This window comes from Oncorhynchus nerka, linkage group LG5 (genome assembly GCF_034236695.1).
Source record: "Oncorhynchus nerka isolate Pitt River linkage group LG5, Oner_Uvic_2.0, whole genome shotgun sequence".
Classification (NCBI taxonomy): domain Eukaryota; kingdom Metazoa; phylum Chordata; class Actinopteri; order Salmoniformes; family Salmonidae; genus Oncorhynchus; species Oncorhynchus nerka.
The window spans coordinates 36,905,739-36,920,145 of NC_088400.1; the positions used below are offsets into that span (position 1 = coordinate 36,905,739).

At 45.0% G+C, this 14,407-nt stretch overlaps 1 protein-coding gene across 7 annotated transcripts in view; it reads left to right on the forward strand.

The window, feature by feature from the left end:
• The window catches only part of LOC115129419 (disks large homolog 3), a 178,622-nt gene that overhangs the window by 141,020 nt on the left and 23,195 nt on the right, over positions 1 to 14,407 (forward strand). For 5 of the 7 annotated variants that reach the window (XM_065018609.1, XM_065018610.1, XM_065018612.1 and 2 more), the window contains 2 exons: positions 5,873 to 6,068; positions 6,725 to 6,827. In XM_065018609.1, coding sequence (XP_064874681.1) covers positions 5,873 to 6,068; positions 6,725 to 6,827 — 299 coding nt within the window. The remainder of the gene's footprint in view (positions 1 to 5,872; positions 6,069 to 6,724; positions 6,828 to 14,407) is intronic. The other 2 variants (XM_065018614.1, XM_065018611.1) reach the window with 1 other exon arrangement.

A 14,407-nucleotide genomic window follows, 5' to 3' on the forward strand; every position in this document is an offset into this window, starting at 1 on the left:
ACTTGGTCTCTCTGTGTTCATGGAAAATGGCGGTCCACAGTGTCCACTATTAATCAGCCAAACAGAGCCAATTACTGGGCTGAGGAGAGGGAGACTGCCAGAGCAGAGCAGCACAGCACTGGGGAGGCACGACCCGCTGAACCCCACATCTCCATTCAGAGCATTAGGACTGAGCTGCCTCAGCCTCACAGCCTCAGCCAAAACATTGAGGGGAAGAGGATGGCTGGGGCAGTGATATATATATATATATATATAGAGAGAGAGTGAGTGAGGCAAAGAGAGAGAGAGACAACGAAAGAGAAGGAGAGAGAGACCGGGTGAACGGGAGAGAGAGGCCCATAGACAGGCATAGAGAGTAAAGGTTTTACAGCACCATAACTGTTTACATTCCTGCCGTGGATGACAAGACGAGGGGGGAGGAGGTCATATGATAGGGAGGGAGTGCTTGATCCCTGTGTTTATAACCTTTGGAATTCACTGCCTAAGCCTTTTTTTCTGTTATCAGGATTCCATACACACGTGTGCTGGCACACAAAACAAACTCACACCTTTACTTAGAGAGCACCAACACTCAAATAACTTTAGCAAAGCTCCTTGTCACTTTGGTTATTCACATTTTCTCCTGAGTTGTATTCTGCTGTTTTACTGAAAGACAACTTTGGGCCTCTATGTTATTTCCGGGTCTTGACTGTCATCAATTCTTTGAGGATGTGATGTCAGGAGTTTGTAAGTTAAGTTCACGACTTCCTCAGCTTGTTTATTCTATCACAAATTAGCAGGGAGCTGCTGGGAGACTGTCTGCCTAATCTCCAGAGCGCTGGGCTGATGGACAGGAATGCTGGTGTGCTGTTGCTGCGTCTGGGTGGGCTGGCCCAGGACACCACCGTCAGATAAGCGATGAGGGACAGCATGTAGTCTGGAGGTCCTCCCGACAACATCCCACTCCCGTCACCTTTTGCTGTGACACACAGCCCTCTGAGCCACTCAAGGGAAGCCTGGGCGACGTGAGGAGGAAGCTTGGCACGGGGGAACCTACCATGGATGTTTCCTGTAGGATGTGGTTCTGTTCTTTAGAGATGTCTCTGGTCTGCTCTGTGTGGGCGGGTGAGGGTTAAGTCTTGTCCTGTTGCTGATGATGAGATGTAGATTTTGACAGGCCAAAGTGGAGCTGTTTCCCATCACACAACAGCCTGCGATTTCGTCGGTACACAGCGAGACTCAACCAGAGCTCCTCTCACCAGCAAGGGAGAGATAGAGAGCGGTGTTAGAGGGATAGCTAACTTCTTCCTGGAGTTAAAGTAATAATGCCTGGGGTTTGAGTAATAATGTGCCACAGTCAGTAGCCGCCATGTTCACGGTGAACATCTCCTCCTCAATGTCGTTTGTGAGAGCTCACCCCGAGCGGCTGAGGAAGCGACTGTCAATCAGGAGCAAACATAGGAACCTCAGGTAACCATGATGATGCGGGTGTCTGAGTTGGAATGGGAGGGACTTTTCAGAATGAGCACATAGAGCTCCTCTGGATGATCAAACACTTCCTGGTCCGCTTTTTGTGTGTGTGGGGGGGGGGGTACAACGGTCCTCTTGTTTTGCTGCTTGCTGCTATTTTATGAAGTCTTTTAAAGATAATTTCTCATGTGCTATACTCATGTCTGTTACTCAATTGTGTATGTAAGTGTTATGTCGTTTTTTCAAAAAGGTATTCATCCTTTAGAAAGATATATAGAAAAGAGCCACTGCTAAGCAGAATTGTGGATGGATGACCAAAAGAGGAGTGTTTATGTGGTCAGTATGGGCTTAATGAATCTCTGACTCACCCTCCCATGTGGGAACAAACCTAATGCAGTCATTTGAAAAAGACTGCCTTATTCAGACCCAGACCTACTGCACTGCTACTATTGTTCATCAGGCTTTCACTGCCAAATAGGCTTTAGTCATACAGTATGCTCTAGGTTGAGGCCATGGGCATGAACTTAAATTAAGGGACTCTCAATAGAGGAAATGCATTATATTTGGAGGGAATTGTAACCAGGGGTAGTAACCGGGTCAGGGAACAGAACTAAAAAACAAAAAATAACAGCATTTTTGGGGGAACCGGAAACTAAAGTGATCTCTAGTGTTCTGGAACAGAACTGGTTAATAATGTTGTTTTTTTTAACCCGAAATATTCCTAATGTCTAGTATATAATTATGTAATTTGGTGAAGTTACAATACTAGTAATGGCCTAAACGCATTTCAAATCATGTCATTATCTTCAGCGCTTCAAGCCAAGCCCCCTCCATGTCTACCCCTCTCTCTCGCTTCCTCCCCATCAGTGAAATTTCAGTCGCATCTCGCACCTTTACTTATCTGACCAATCAAACATGCAAATAACTACTGTAGCTTACACGTTCCATAGCAAGCTTCTCTATCTGTACTAATGGGTCATGTAAATTAATGAGCTATTTTGTAAAAATGTAGATTTCACAGGGTAAAAAATAATGCAAAGGAACCAGTTCAGAACTTTATTTTCTGGTTGGAAGACTGGAATGGAACATAAAAAATAAGGGTTTCTGTTCGAAACAAACAATTAGAAAGTAATTTTGGTTCCAACCCTCTTGGAACAATCCAGAATGTGCTGATATGGGTTTTAGATCAATGTGAGCTATTTATGTAAGTACCATTCAATCATTGCTCTTCAGTCTAAGTACCTTTTATTAATGTTAATCAACCTTTGTGAAACCATTTAAAACTTACCATGCCTCTTCACATGTTTTACTGAAACAATCAGGGTTGTTTTCAGTCAGGCCCTAAGACTAATGCTAGGAAAGTATATACTGTATGCAGTCTTGGCCCCCATTGATGTAAAAAGAGTCTCTTCAGCAACTTAGAGCAAAGCCATTAGGGATTGAGTAGGAATTGTTCTTGTGGACCGCAGGCTGAGTACTGGGAGTGAAGACCACTAATGGGAACCATGGGGAGGGCTCTGCTGAGAGGGGCGACTGTGTGTGTGTGTGTGTCTGTGTAAGCTTCCAGAGCCTCTGCAAAGTGTGTCTTTGCCTTATATCTGAGGCATGTTCTCAGAAGGTTTTTGATGGTCCCTAGCAGTGGTTTAGCCTCTTCAAGATCCTCAGTCCGACACAGTCTGGAATTCAGCCTGCCTGATGATGACTCACAGCGGCTAAAGCTAAAACAGAGCTGCAGCAGGAGCAGTCAAGCGTGGGGCTGCTCATTGTGTGTGTGTGAGCACATGAGCGTGAGACGGAACAGTGCCCGAGGGGGCAAATTGTTAATGCAAAGACAGCCTGTCTTGGTGGGCCCAGTTGTCCCTTGAAACTCAAAGCATTGTTCGAGGTGAAGTCTGATCATAATCACCACATGTTCTTCTTACATGCCTATTGCCAGTGTAGGTCAATCCGTGAGAGTGCCGTCTAATTATTTCATTTCCTTTTTCACATTTTTTGGTTCCGTTTGTGGAATGATGTTTATTACTCATTTATATGCTAGGATTTTCTTTCCTGCAAAGGTATATGAAATTATTTACTTTGAAACATTTACTTTACCAGAATACAAGTTGGCACCATGTATAAACAGATGTTGGTGTGGGCTGTTCCTAAACTACCTCCGTTTCCCCTCCTATCTTTCTCTCTTCCTTCCCTCTTTCCCACTCTCTCCCCCTCTTTCTCTCTTCTCATTCTCTCCCTCACTTTCCACTACTACAACCTACTACCACTAAAACCTCTGTTAGCTACCTGGGGTGCATCCTTAATGGAGGCTTGGGGGTTGTGACCATAGCCACTAAAGTGCTAGGGAAGGTTAATGCCAGGACCAAGTTTCTGGCTAAAATGTCCAAGCTTATTGATAAGGACTCCATGAGAGTGCTAGACACTGCCCTTATTCAATACCATTTAGACATTGCTAGCACTTCCTGGTTTGGAGGCTTATCTAAGCTTCTGAAGGGGAAGTTCCAGATAGCTCAGAATAAACTGATCAGGGTAGTATTTAAGGTGAGTCCATGTACTCACATAGGCAGAGGCTGCTTTCAGGAATCAACTGGCTGCCTGTTCAGGCTAGGGTGTCCCATATTAGACTGGGTCTGGTTTAATCACGGTGTCCCAGATTAGATTGGATCTGGTTTAATGAGGGTGTCCCAGATGACACTGGGTCTGGTTTAATGAAGGTGTCCCAGATTAGACTGGGTCTGGTTTAATGAGGGTGTCCCAGATGAGATTGGTTCTGGTTTAATCAGGGTGTCACAGATTAGATTGGGTCTGGTTTAATAAGGGTGTCCCAGATTAGACTGGGTCTGGTTTAATGAGGGTGTCCCAGATTAGACTGGGTCTGTTTTAATGAGGGTGTCCCAGATGAGACTGGGTCTGGTTTAATGAGGGTGTCCCAGATGAGATTGGTTCTGGTTTAATCAGGGTGTCACAGATTAGATTGGGTCTGGTTTAATAAGGGTGTCCCAGATTAGACTGGGTCTGGTTTAATGAGGGTGTCCCAGATTAGACTGGGTCTGTTTTAATGAGGGTGTCCCAGATGAGACTGGGTCTGGTTTAATGAGGGTGTCCCAGATGAGATTGGTTCTGGTTTAATCAGGGTGTCACAGATTAGATTGGGTCTGGTTTAATAAGGGTGTCCCAGATTAGACTGGGTCTGGTTTAATGAGGGTGTCCCAGATTAGACTGGGTCTGTTTTAATGAGGGTGTCCCAGATTAGACTGGGTCTGTTTTAATGAGGGTGTCCCAGATGAGACTGGGTCTGGTTTAATGAAGGTGTCCCAGATTAGACTGGGTCTGGTTTAATGAGGGTGTCCCAGATGAGATTGGTTCTGGTTTAATCAGGGTGTCACAGATTAGATTGGGTCTGGTTTAATAAGGGTGTCCCAGATTAGACTGGGTCTGGTTTAACGAGGGTGTCCCAGATTAGACTGGGTCTGTTTTAATGAGGGTGTCCCAGATGAGACTGGGTCTGTTTTAATGAGGGTGTCCCAGATTAGATTGGGTCTGTTTTAATGAGGGTGTCCCAGATTAGACTGGGTCTGTTTTAATGAGGGTGTCCCAGATGAGACTGGGTCTGTTTTAATGAGGGTGTCCCAGATTAGACTGGGTCTGTTTTAATGAGGGTGTCCCAGATTAGACTGGGTCTGTTTTAATGAGGGTGTCCCAGATGAGATTGGATCTGGTTTAATCAGGGTGTCCCAGATTAGATTGGGTCTGGTTTAATTAGGGTGTCCCAGATTAGACTGGGTCTGTTTTAATGAGGGTGTCCCAGATTAGACTGGGTCTGGTTTAATGAGGTTGTCCCAGATTAGACTTGGTCTGGTTTAATGAGGTTGTCCCAGATTAGACATAGGTCTGGTTTACAGGAGGATTTATGGTTCTGTTCCCAGATATCTGAATGACTACTTTCCCCATGTTAGGGATGCATACAATCACAGCACCAGATCAGGTGTTGCTTATGTGTGCTTCTACAGGTTCAGGAGTAATGCTGGGAAAGATACTTTCTTGTATATTGGGGCCTCCGAGTGAAATGAGTTGCCGCTGCCCATAAAAATAACATCCTCTCTGGGCAGCTTTAAAAATAAAGTAAAAAATAGTTTTGTCTTCTGTGCCCATATGAATGTACCCTACGATGTAACTGCAATGATGAGATAGATGTTCTTCTTTGTTTGTATGTTTTATTATCTCGCTGTCATATTGTGTTCATCCGTGTCCAATCTTGCCTAGCCATCTTGTCTCAAGAGGACCACATTGTAATAAGTCCCAGACTGTGTGTTATGATGTGCATCAAGTTGTGTACTTTTTTTGTTTTTTTTTTACGGTCGAATTAATAAACTAAACACTTCTCTCCCTCTTTCTGTCTGTCTCTGCCTCTCTCCTGTTCTCCCAGTCCCGGCCCGCGCCCTGACGCTGTTGCTCTGTTTGGCAGGGAGCCGCGGAAGGTTCTGCTGCACAAGGGCTCCACGGGGCTGGGCTTCAACATTGTGGGTGGCGAGGATGGAGAGGGCATTTTTGTCTCCTTCATCCTGGCCGGAGGACCAGCAGACCTGAGCGGAGAGCTCAGAAGGGGAGACCGCATCCTCTCGGTCAGTGGCTTACCGGTCCTGGCAACTTACTAACCAGCCAGCCAACCTGTGGCAGGGTTTACACATTGCTTTAAAATGTATAGCAAGTTGCATACCGTATACAGTATTAGTGCATTTAAGGTGTTTTAGCACTAAAGATTTACCATCGAAGACTTGCCTTTACCAATAGACAATAACAATGGAGAGAGGAGTAGACCCAAAGTGGTAACAGGATAAACATGATAAGTTGGGCAGCATGGAATCAAAGTAAACCAAAGAGACCATTGGACCATCTTCCAGTCAAGGTCACAGCTCTCATTTAAACCAAACATATCATATAGCTAATGCAAGGCCCCCCATGATGACAAATAAGTACCTTTCTGGAGGGCACATCTGCTCAATGGTCCTCATGAGATTGTGAATCAGCCATTTTCTCTAGTCACAAAACTGTTCATCATGCCACGGTCATACCTCCACTGATTGAAAACTAATCATCCAGTTGGTGATCTAGGAGAGGATAAACAGGATGAGGCTCTCCTCCACATCCTTATGTCAGTGCCAGGTAGTCTTATTCCTTTGTTGGCTCAATAGCTCTGTGAGGAACAGTGCTGGTTGGTCCATTGACTTGTCAATCAAGGCTCCATGGTTGAGGTGCTGCCCTCTGCTGTGTGTCTCAGGTGAATGGGGTGAACCTGCGGAATGCCACCCACGAGCAGGCAGCTGCAGCGCTGAAGAGGGCCGGCCAGACGGTCACCATCATCGCCCAGTACCGACCAGAAGGTAGGAGTTTCTCTCTCTCAACCCAAACCTACCTACCCCACACACTTTACATTTTAGTTGCTGTCATCCAAAGCAACTAAAGGTCTGTTTATGTGTAGTAAGGGGGCTGCTGAGCAACTGCACAAACAGCTCATTCTTTATCTTGATCTTTATGTTGTGTAACAGATGTGCTGAATAATCATCTCAGTCTTACAGAGGACTGCACTAGATGAGGGGTACACAGGTGATCTAGTTAAGCGAACCAGCCTCTACAGTATTTGTATTTTTTACTTTGAAGTGTAGACCTACTAATGTAAATATTTACAATAAAGCAAAACCAACCTTTCATGTAAATGTATGTAAATATCCCAAATGTTTAAACTACTGCAGTGGTGTAGGCTAGGCTACATGCACACGTTGAAAAAGAAAAGGAGAGCCTCACACTCTAGGAGCTCAGATGAAATCATTTTAGAACCAACGTTTGGACAGCCAAGCTGTCTTCGTCTGGGTACATGCAAGCCCTTACCTGGTCTGTCTTAGTTATCTTGAAGATAGTCTGGTTCGCAAATGAGGACAGTAGGCTACAGAGCGTCTGGTGATTGGCTGATTGTGCCGGGATTCATGTTCAGGGGCTCCGCTTACATTGATACATTCGCTGTACAGCCAGGATGAAGTGTAGAGCCAACTGCACGGCGGGCAACTGAAGGACTGGCTGTTGTCCTTCTTTCCACTGTTTCGAGTCCAATCCTCCGTGTACAGTGTATCCGTCTCGGCGGTCACTGTACTAGGGAAGGAAAACGGAAACAAAACAAACTGGAGTGAGGGCCGCGAACATAGTTACAGAGCGTGCGCGAGGATATACTAGGGAGAAGCGAAGAAAGGAAAGGTGGAGGAACTGTTGAACTTCTTCAGCTACACGCAAATGTGCATGGGGGATGGGCATGAATTCACAGTCGGCTGGATGTTAGGATCAGATACCACGGGCTGCGAAGTAACACAGCATTGCACTGAACAGAGGTGAGGAAATCAACTGGAGCAATTGTTGTCCCGCGCGCTCCCATTTACAGGAAAGAGGGTGGAGAGAAGTGGAATCAGGAACATTTACTGTAACATTTGTGTCGGCACTCAAGCTTTTGGGGTCGGTTAACGACAGTAACTTGTCATTATAGGGGGTTCTGTTGTTGTACAAGTTACGGGGCAAACACAAAGTATTATCTTGCCACGAAGCTAAACCTGCGCCGTGGATTAGCTCCTGTTTGCGCCGTTTGGTAAACTCTTCTTAGTTGAACCAAATGCTAGGATCCGTTTGGAATTATCTATAAACTAGATTGTATTTGTAGCTAACTAGCTATATTAGTTATGTGCCCATAGCTCGCCAGTTTCCACCAAATGCAGTTAGGTAAATTAGCTAGCTACGGTAACGTTAGTCAAATGATTTGACGTTATCTAGCTAACTAGCGTGTTAACGTTAGTATTCAACCTTAATATAATGTCAAGGGTCCTCTAAAGGGTTATTAGCTAGGTAACGTTAGTTATAAATGTTGCATTATAGTGAACGAGTTAGTAAATTACTGTCCAACGTAGATTGTTAGCAATCCAACGTTACTCTTGTCAGTTTTCTTATTGATTTAGCGATAAGAAATGCTTCATTAGATAACAAACAGGTGGACACAGGTGTGGTCAGAGTGGAGGGTTTTGAGTAGATGGGGTGCAGCTAATGTCAGAGGTGCTTCTCGTAGCCGGTTATGATAATTAGTTTAGCGTTAATTAAAACGCAAAAATTCTCCGGACGCAACTGTAACATGCTACTTTTGACCTCACTTTGACATTCGCTGCATCCTTATAGCCCTGACCAGAATGGAGCAGGTGCGTGGACATTTCCTGTCATTTCAGGAAGTGACCTCATCAGGAAACAAACATTTTCAACCACCTGATTGATATGTCAGGGTGAGGCTTGACCATTTACATGTCTCATCCGGTCACGTTGACATAATGTTTACACATTTTTTCTGCCTAAAGCAATGAATGAGTCAGAAGGATTTGATTTTGTCATTTTGGCAGTTCGGATGTATTTGTATTTATTATGCATCCCCATTAGCTGCTGCCAAAGCAGCATCTACTCTGCCTGGGGTCCAGAAAAATGAAGGCAGTTTATACATTGTCATAGAACAATTCTCATATGCAGGTAACAGATTATTTTTTTATTTTTTCACCTTTATTTAACCAGGTAAGCAAGTTGAGAACAAGTTCTCATTTACAATTGCGATCTGGCCAAGATAAAGCAAAGCAGTTCGACACATACAACGACACAGAGTTACACATGGAGTAAAACAAACATACAGTCAATAATACAGTAAAAAAAAACAAGTCTATATACAATGTGAGCAAATTAGGTGAGAAGGGAGGTAAAGGCAAAAAAGGCCATGGTGGCAAAGTAAATACAATATAGCAAGTAAAACACTGGAATGGTAGTTTTGCAATGGAAGAATGTGCAAAGTAGAAATAAAAATAATGGGGTGCAAAGGAGCAAAATAAATAAATTAAATACAGTTGGGAAAGAGGTAGTTGTTTGGGCTAAATTATAGGTGGGCTATGTACAGGTGCAGTAATCTGTAAGATGCTCTGACAGTTGGTGCTTAAAGCTAGTGAGGGAGATAAGTGTTTCCAATTTAAGAGATTTTTGTAGTTCATTCCAGTCATTGGCAGCAGAGAACTGGAAGGAGAGGCGGCCAAAGAAAGAATTGGTTTTGGGGGTGACTAGAGAGATATACCTGCTGGAGCGTGTGCTACAGGTGGGAGATGCTATGGTGACCAGCGAGCTGAGATAAGGGGGGACTTTACCTAGCAGGGTCTTGTAGATGACATGGAGCCAGTGGGTTTGGCGACGAGTATGAAGCGAGGGCCAGCCAACGAGAGCGTACAGGTCACAATGGTGGGTAGTATATGGGGCTTTGGTGACAAAACGGATTGCACTGTGATAGACTGCATCCAATTTGTTGAGTAGGGTATTGGAGGCTATTTTGTAAATGACATCGCCAAAGTCGAGGATTGGTAGGATGGTCAATTTTACAAGGGTATGTTTGGCAGCATGAGTGAAGGATGCTTTGTTGCGAAATAGGAAGCCAATTCTAGATTTAACTTTGGATTGGAGATGTTTGATATGGGTCCGGAAGGAGAGTTTACAGTCTAACCAGACACCTAAGTATTTGTAGTTGTCCACATATTCTAAGTCAGCCGTCCAGAGTAGTGATGTTGGACAGGCGGGTAGGTGCAGGTAGCGATCGGTTGAAGAGCATGCATTTAGTTTTACTTGTATTTAAGAGCAATTGGAGGCCACGGAAGGAGAGTTGTATGGCATTGAAGCTTGCCTGGAGGGTTGTTAACACAGTGTCCAAAGAAGGGCCGGAAGTATACAGAATGGTGTCGTCTGCGTAGAGGTGGATCAGAGACTCACCAGCAGCAAGAGCGACCTCATTGATGTATACAGAGAAGAGAGTCGGTCCAAGAATTGAACCCTGTGGCACCCCCATAGAGACTGCCAGAGGTCCGGACAGCAGACCCTCCGATTTGACACACTGAACTCTATCAGAGAAGTAGTTGGTGAACCAGGCGAGGCAATCATTTGAGAAACCAAGGCTGTCGAGTCTGCCGATGAGGATGCGGTGGTTGACAGAGTCGAAAGCCTTGGCCAGATCAATGAATACGGCTGCACAGTAATGTTTCTTATCGATGGCGGTTAAGATATCGTTTAGGACCTTGAGCATGGCTGAGGTGCACCCATGACCAGCTCTGAAACCAGATTGCATAGCAGAGAAGGTATGGTGAGATTCGAAATGGTCGGTAATCTGTTTGTTGACTTGGCTTTCAAGACCTTAGAAAGGCATGGTAGGATAGATATAGGTCTGTAACAGTTTGGGTCAAGAGTGTCCCCCCTTTGAAGAGGGGGATGACCGCAGCTGCTTTCCAATCTTTGGGAATCTCAGATGACACGAAAGAGAGGTTGAACAGGCTAGTAATAGGGGTGGCAACAATTTCGGCAGATAATTTTAGAAAGAAAGGGTCCAGATTGTCTAGCCCGGCTGATTTGTAGGGGTCCAGATTTTTCAGCTCTTTCAGAACTTCAGCTGAATGGATTTGGGAGAAGGAGAAATGGGGAAGGCTTGGGCGAGTTGCTGTTGGGGGTGCAGTGCTGTTGACCGGGTAGGAGTTGCCAGGTGGAAAGCGTGGCCAGCCGTAGAAAAATGCTTATTGAAATTCTCAATTATGGTGGATTTATCAGTGGTGACAGTGTTTCCTATCTTCAGTGCAGTGGGCAGCTGGGAGGAGGTGTTCTTATTCTCCATGGACTTTACAGTGTCCCAGAACTTTTTGAGTTAGTGTTGCAGGAAGCAAATTTCTGCTTGAAAAAGCTAGCCTTGGCTTTTCTAACTGCCTGTGTATAACGGTTTCTAGCTTCCCTGAACAGCTGCATATCACGGGGCTGTTCGATGCTAATGCAGAACGCCATAGGATGTTTTTGTGTTGGTTAAGGGCAGTCAGGTCTGGGGAGAACCAAGGGCTATATCTGTTCCTGGTTCTAATCTTCTTGAATGGGGCATGTTTATTTAAGATTGTTAGGAAGGCATTTTTAAAAATATCCAGGCATCCTCTACTGACGGGATGAGATCAATATCCTTCCAGGACACCCCGGCCAGGTCGATTAGAAAGGCCTGCTCGCTGAAGTGTTTCAGGGAGCGTTTTACAGTGATGAGTGGAGGTCGTTTGACCGCTGACCCATTACGGATGCAGGCAATGAGGCAGTGATCGCTGAGATCTTGGTTGAAGACAGCAGAGGTGTATTTAGAGGGGAAGTTGGTTAGGATGATATCTATGAGGGTGCCCGTGTTTAAGGCTTTGGGGGTACCTGGTAGGTTCATTGATAATTTGTGTGAGATTGAGGGCATCAAGTTTAGATTGTAGGATGGCTGGGGTGTTAAGCATGTTCCAGTTTAGGTCGCCTAGCAGCACGAGCTCTGAGGATAGATGGGGGCAATCAGTTCACATATGGTGTCCAGAGCACAGCTGGGGGCAGAGGGTGGTCTATAGCAGGCGGCAACGGTGAGAGACTTGTTTTTAGAGAGGTGGATTTTTAAAAGTAGAAGTTCAAATTGTTTGGGTACAGACCTGGATAGTAGGACAGAACTCTGCAGGCTATCTTTGCAGTAGATTGCAACACCGCCCCTTTGGCAGTTCTATCTTGTCTGAAAATGTTGTAGTTTGGAATTAAAATTTCTGAATTTTTGGTGGTCTTCCTAAGCCAGGATTCAGACACAGCTAGAACATCCGGGTTGGCAGAGTGTGCTAAAGCAGTGAAAAGAACAAACTTAGGGAGGAGGCTTCTAATGTTAACATGCATGAAACCAAGGCTATTACGGTTACAGAAGTCATCAAAAGAGAGCGCCTGGGGAATAGGAGTGGAGCTAGGCACTGCAGGGCCTGGATTCACCTCTACATCGCCAGAGGAACATAGGAGGAGAAGAATAAGGGTACGGCTAAAAGCAATAAGAATTGGTCGTCTAGAACGTCTGGAACAGAGAGTAAAAGGAGGTTTCTGGGGGCGATAAAATAGCATCAAGGTATAATGTACAGACAAAGGTATGGTAGGATGTGAATACAGTGGAGGTAAACCTAGGTATTGAGTGATGAAGAGAGATATATTGTCTCTAGAAACATCATTGAAACCAGGAGATGTCATTGCATGTGTGGGTGGTGGAACTAATAAGTTGGATAAGGTATAGTGAGCAGGACTAGAGGCTCTACAGTGAAATAAGCCAATAAACACTAACCAGAACAGCAATGGACAAGACATATTGACATTAAGGAGAGGCATCCTTAGTCGAGTGATCAAAAGGGTCCAGGGAGTGGAGAGGTTGGTTTGGGGGTCACGGCGATTTAGACAGCTAGCCAGGACATCGGTAGCAAGCTAGCATAGGATGGAGGTCTGTTGTTAGTCACCTCTTGCGTTCCGTCAGTAGATTAGTGGAGTTCCGTGTTGTAGAGGGGATTAGTCCAAATCACACAACAACAAAAAAATAAAAACAATAGATATAGTTATAGAGGCCCAAGAAGAAACATAATAAAAATAAATAAATTGTCCGATTGTCTATTCTGAGAGCAGCCGGTAAGACAGCTAACGGTTAGCAGGCCGCAGATGGGCATTCAGGTAACGTCGCGACGGAGGAGCCAGCCGGATCTCCTTCGGGTAGATAACGTCGGCAGTCCAGTTGTGAAGGCCCGGTGGGGCTCCGCGTAGGCAGTAAAACGGGTCCGGATAGGTGACTGCAGCCCAGGAGTGATTGACGGAGCTCAGGAGTGATTGACGGAGCTGGCTAGCTCCGGAGTAATTGATGTTTGCTCCGGAATCGACGAAAGCAGATAGACACACGGATAGCAGCCAGCTAGCTGTGAGATCCGGGAGTGAATGTCCAGAGAGCAGTTGAAATCCAGGGACATGGAGAGAAAAATCGGTCCGGTATGTTCCGTTCTGAGCCGCGCTGCGCCGTACAAAACTGGCGATAGATTTTCGAGTTAAAGGATAGCTGATGACCACAAACCGTGGTTAGCTGAATACTAACGAGTTGCCAGTAAAGAAGCTAACTAGCTTCTGATTAGCTCCTGGCTAGCTTCAGGCTAGCTTCTTGGAGTTTCTGGCTAGCTTCTGGCTAGCTTCTTGGAGGATTGCAGATTTGAGGTAAATAATACGTATTTATACATATCAATTGGTGAGGCAGGTTGCAGGAGAGTGTATTGAAGATGAGTTGATGGAAAATAAAAATGAACACAGCCTAATAACAAAAGCATAAAGGGCAGATCATAGGTAAATATGACATTCTTTAGAAGTAGAATCTGGTATGCATGCACATGCTGTAACAACAATTGAAAGGATATGAGCTTTAGGTCTCAGCTCTCCTCTCAGCTTGGACTATGACAGGAATGTAGGAGTCTTAAGTTGTAGCTTGTTCTCTCCCATATTCCGGATACCTCCAATAAAACACAAACATCAACCTGGATCAAGGATGGTTTAATTACTCTCCACGGGTCTGGCATTTCTGTGGGAAGGAAGGTCAGGTAATAGAGGCCAGGAAAGCTCATTGAATCAGAGTTGGATTCTGGCTCTGGAACCAGTTGGGCTAGTGGCCCAGGCCCGCTAGGCTGATGTGCCTCTAAGCACAAGAACAGTAAAGGGGCATCATTAATTATCTACTGTAAAAAGACACCCATCTACCATAGTAAATGTTGCCAGTCTGTTAAATGTTTGATCTACAGGGGTCAAACATTATCTTGAAATAATGTTGTATTTGCCAGAGTGAACTCTTGTTTTATAAAATGCCTCAAGTCAATACAACAGTGGCTTTTGTAGTAGCGTGCCTGTCTACTGTTGTGTCCTTCAGGACAATCTGATCAGTGTCTGTTAAAGTCTAGCACTGGCAATATTTAACCAGACCTAGACGGATGAGTCAAGAGTGCACTAAGATCTGTGGCCAATAACTCAGCTGGCGTCCTGAGCTCAGACATGACATGTCCTTAGCCTGGGTCTATTCAGAGGAGGGACCCGGGCCTGT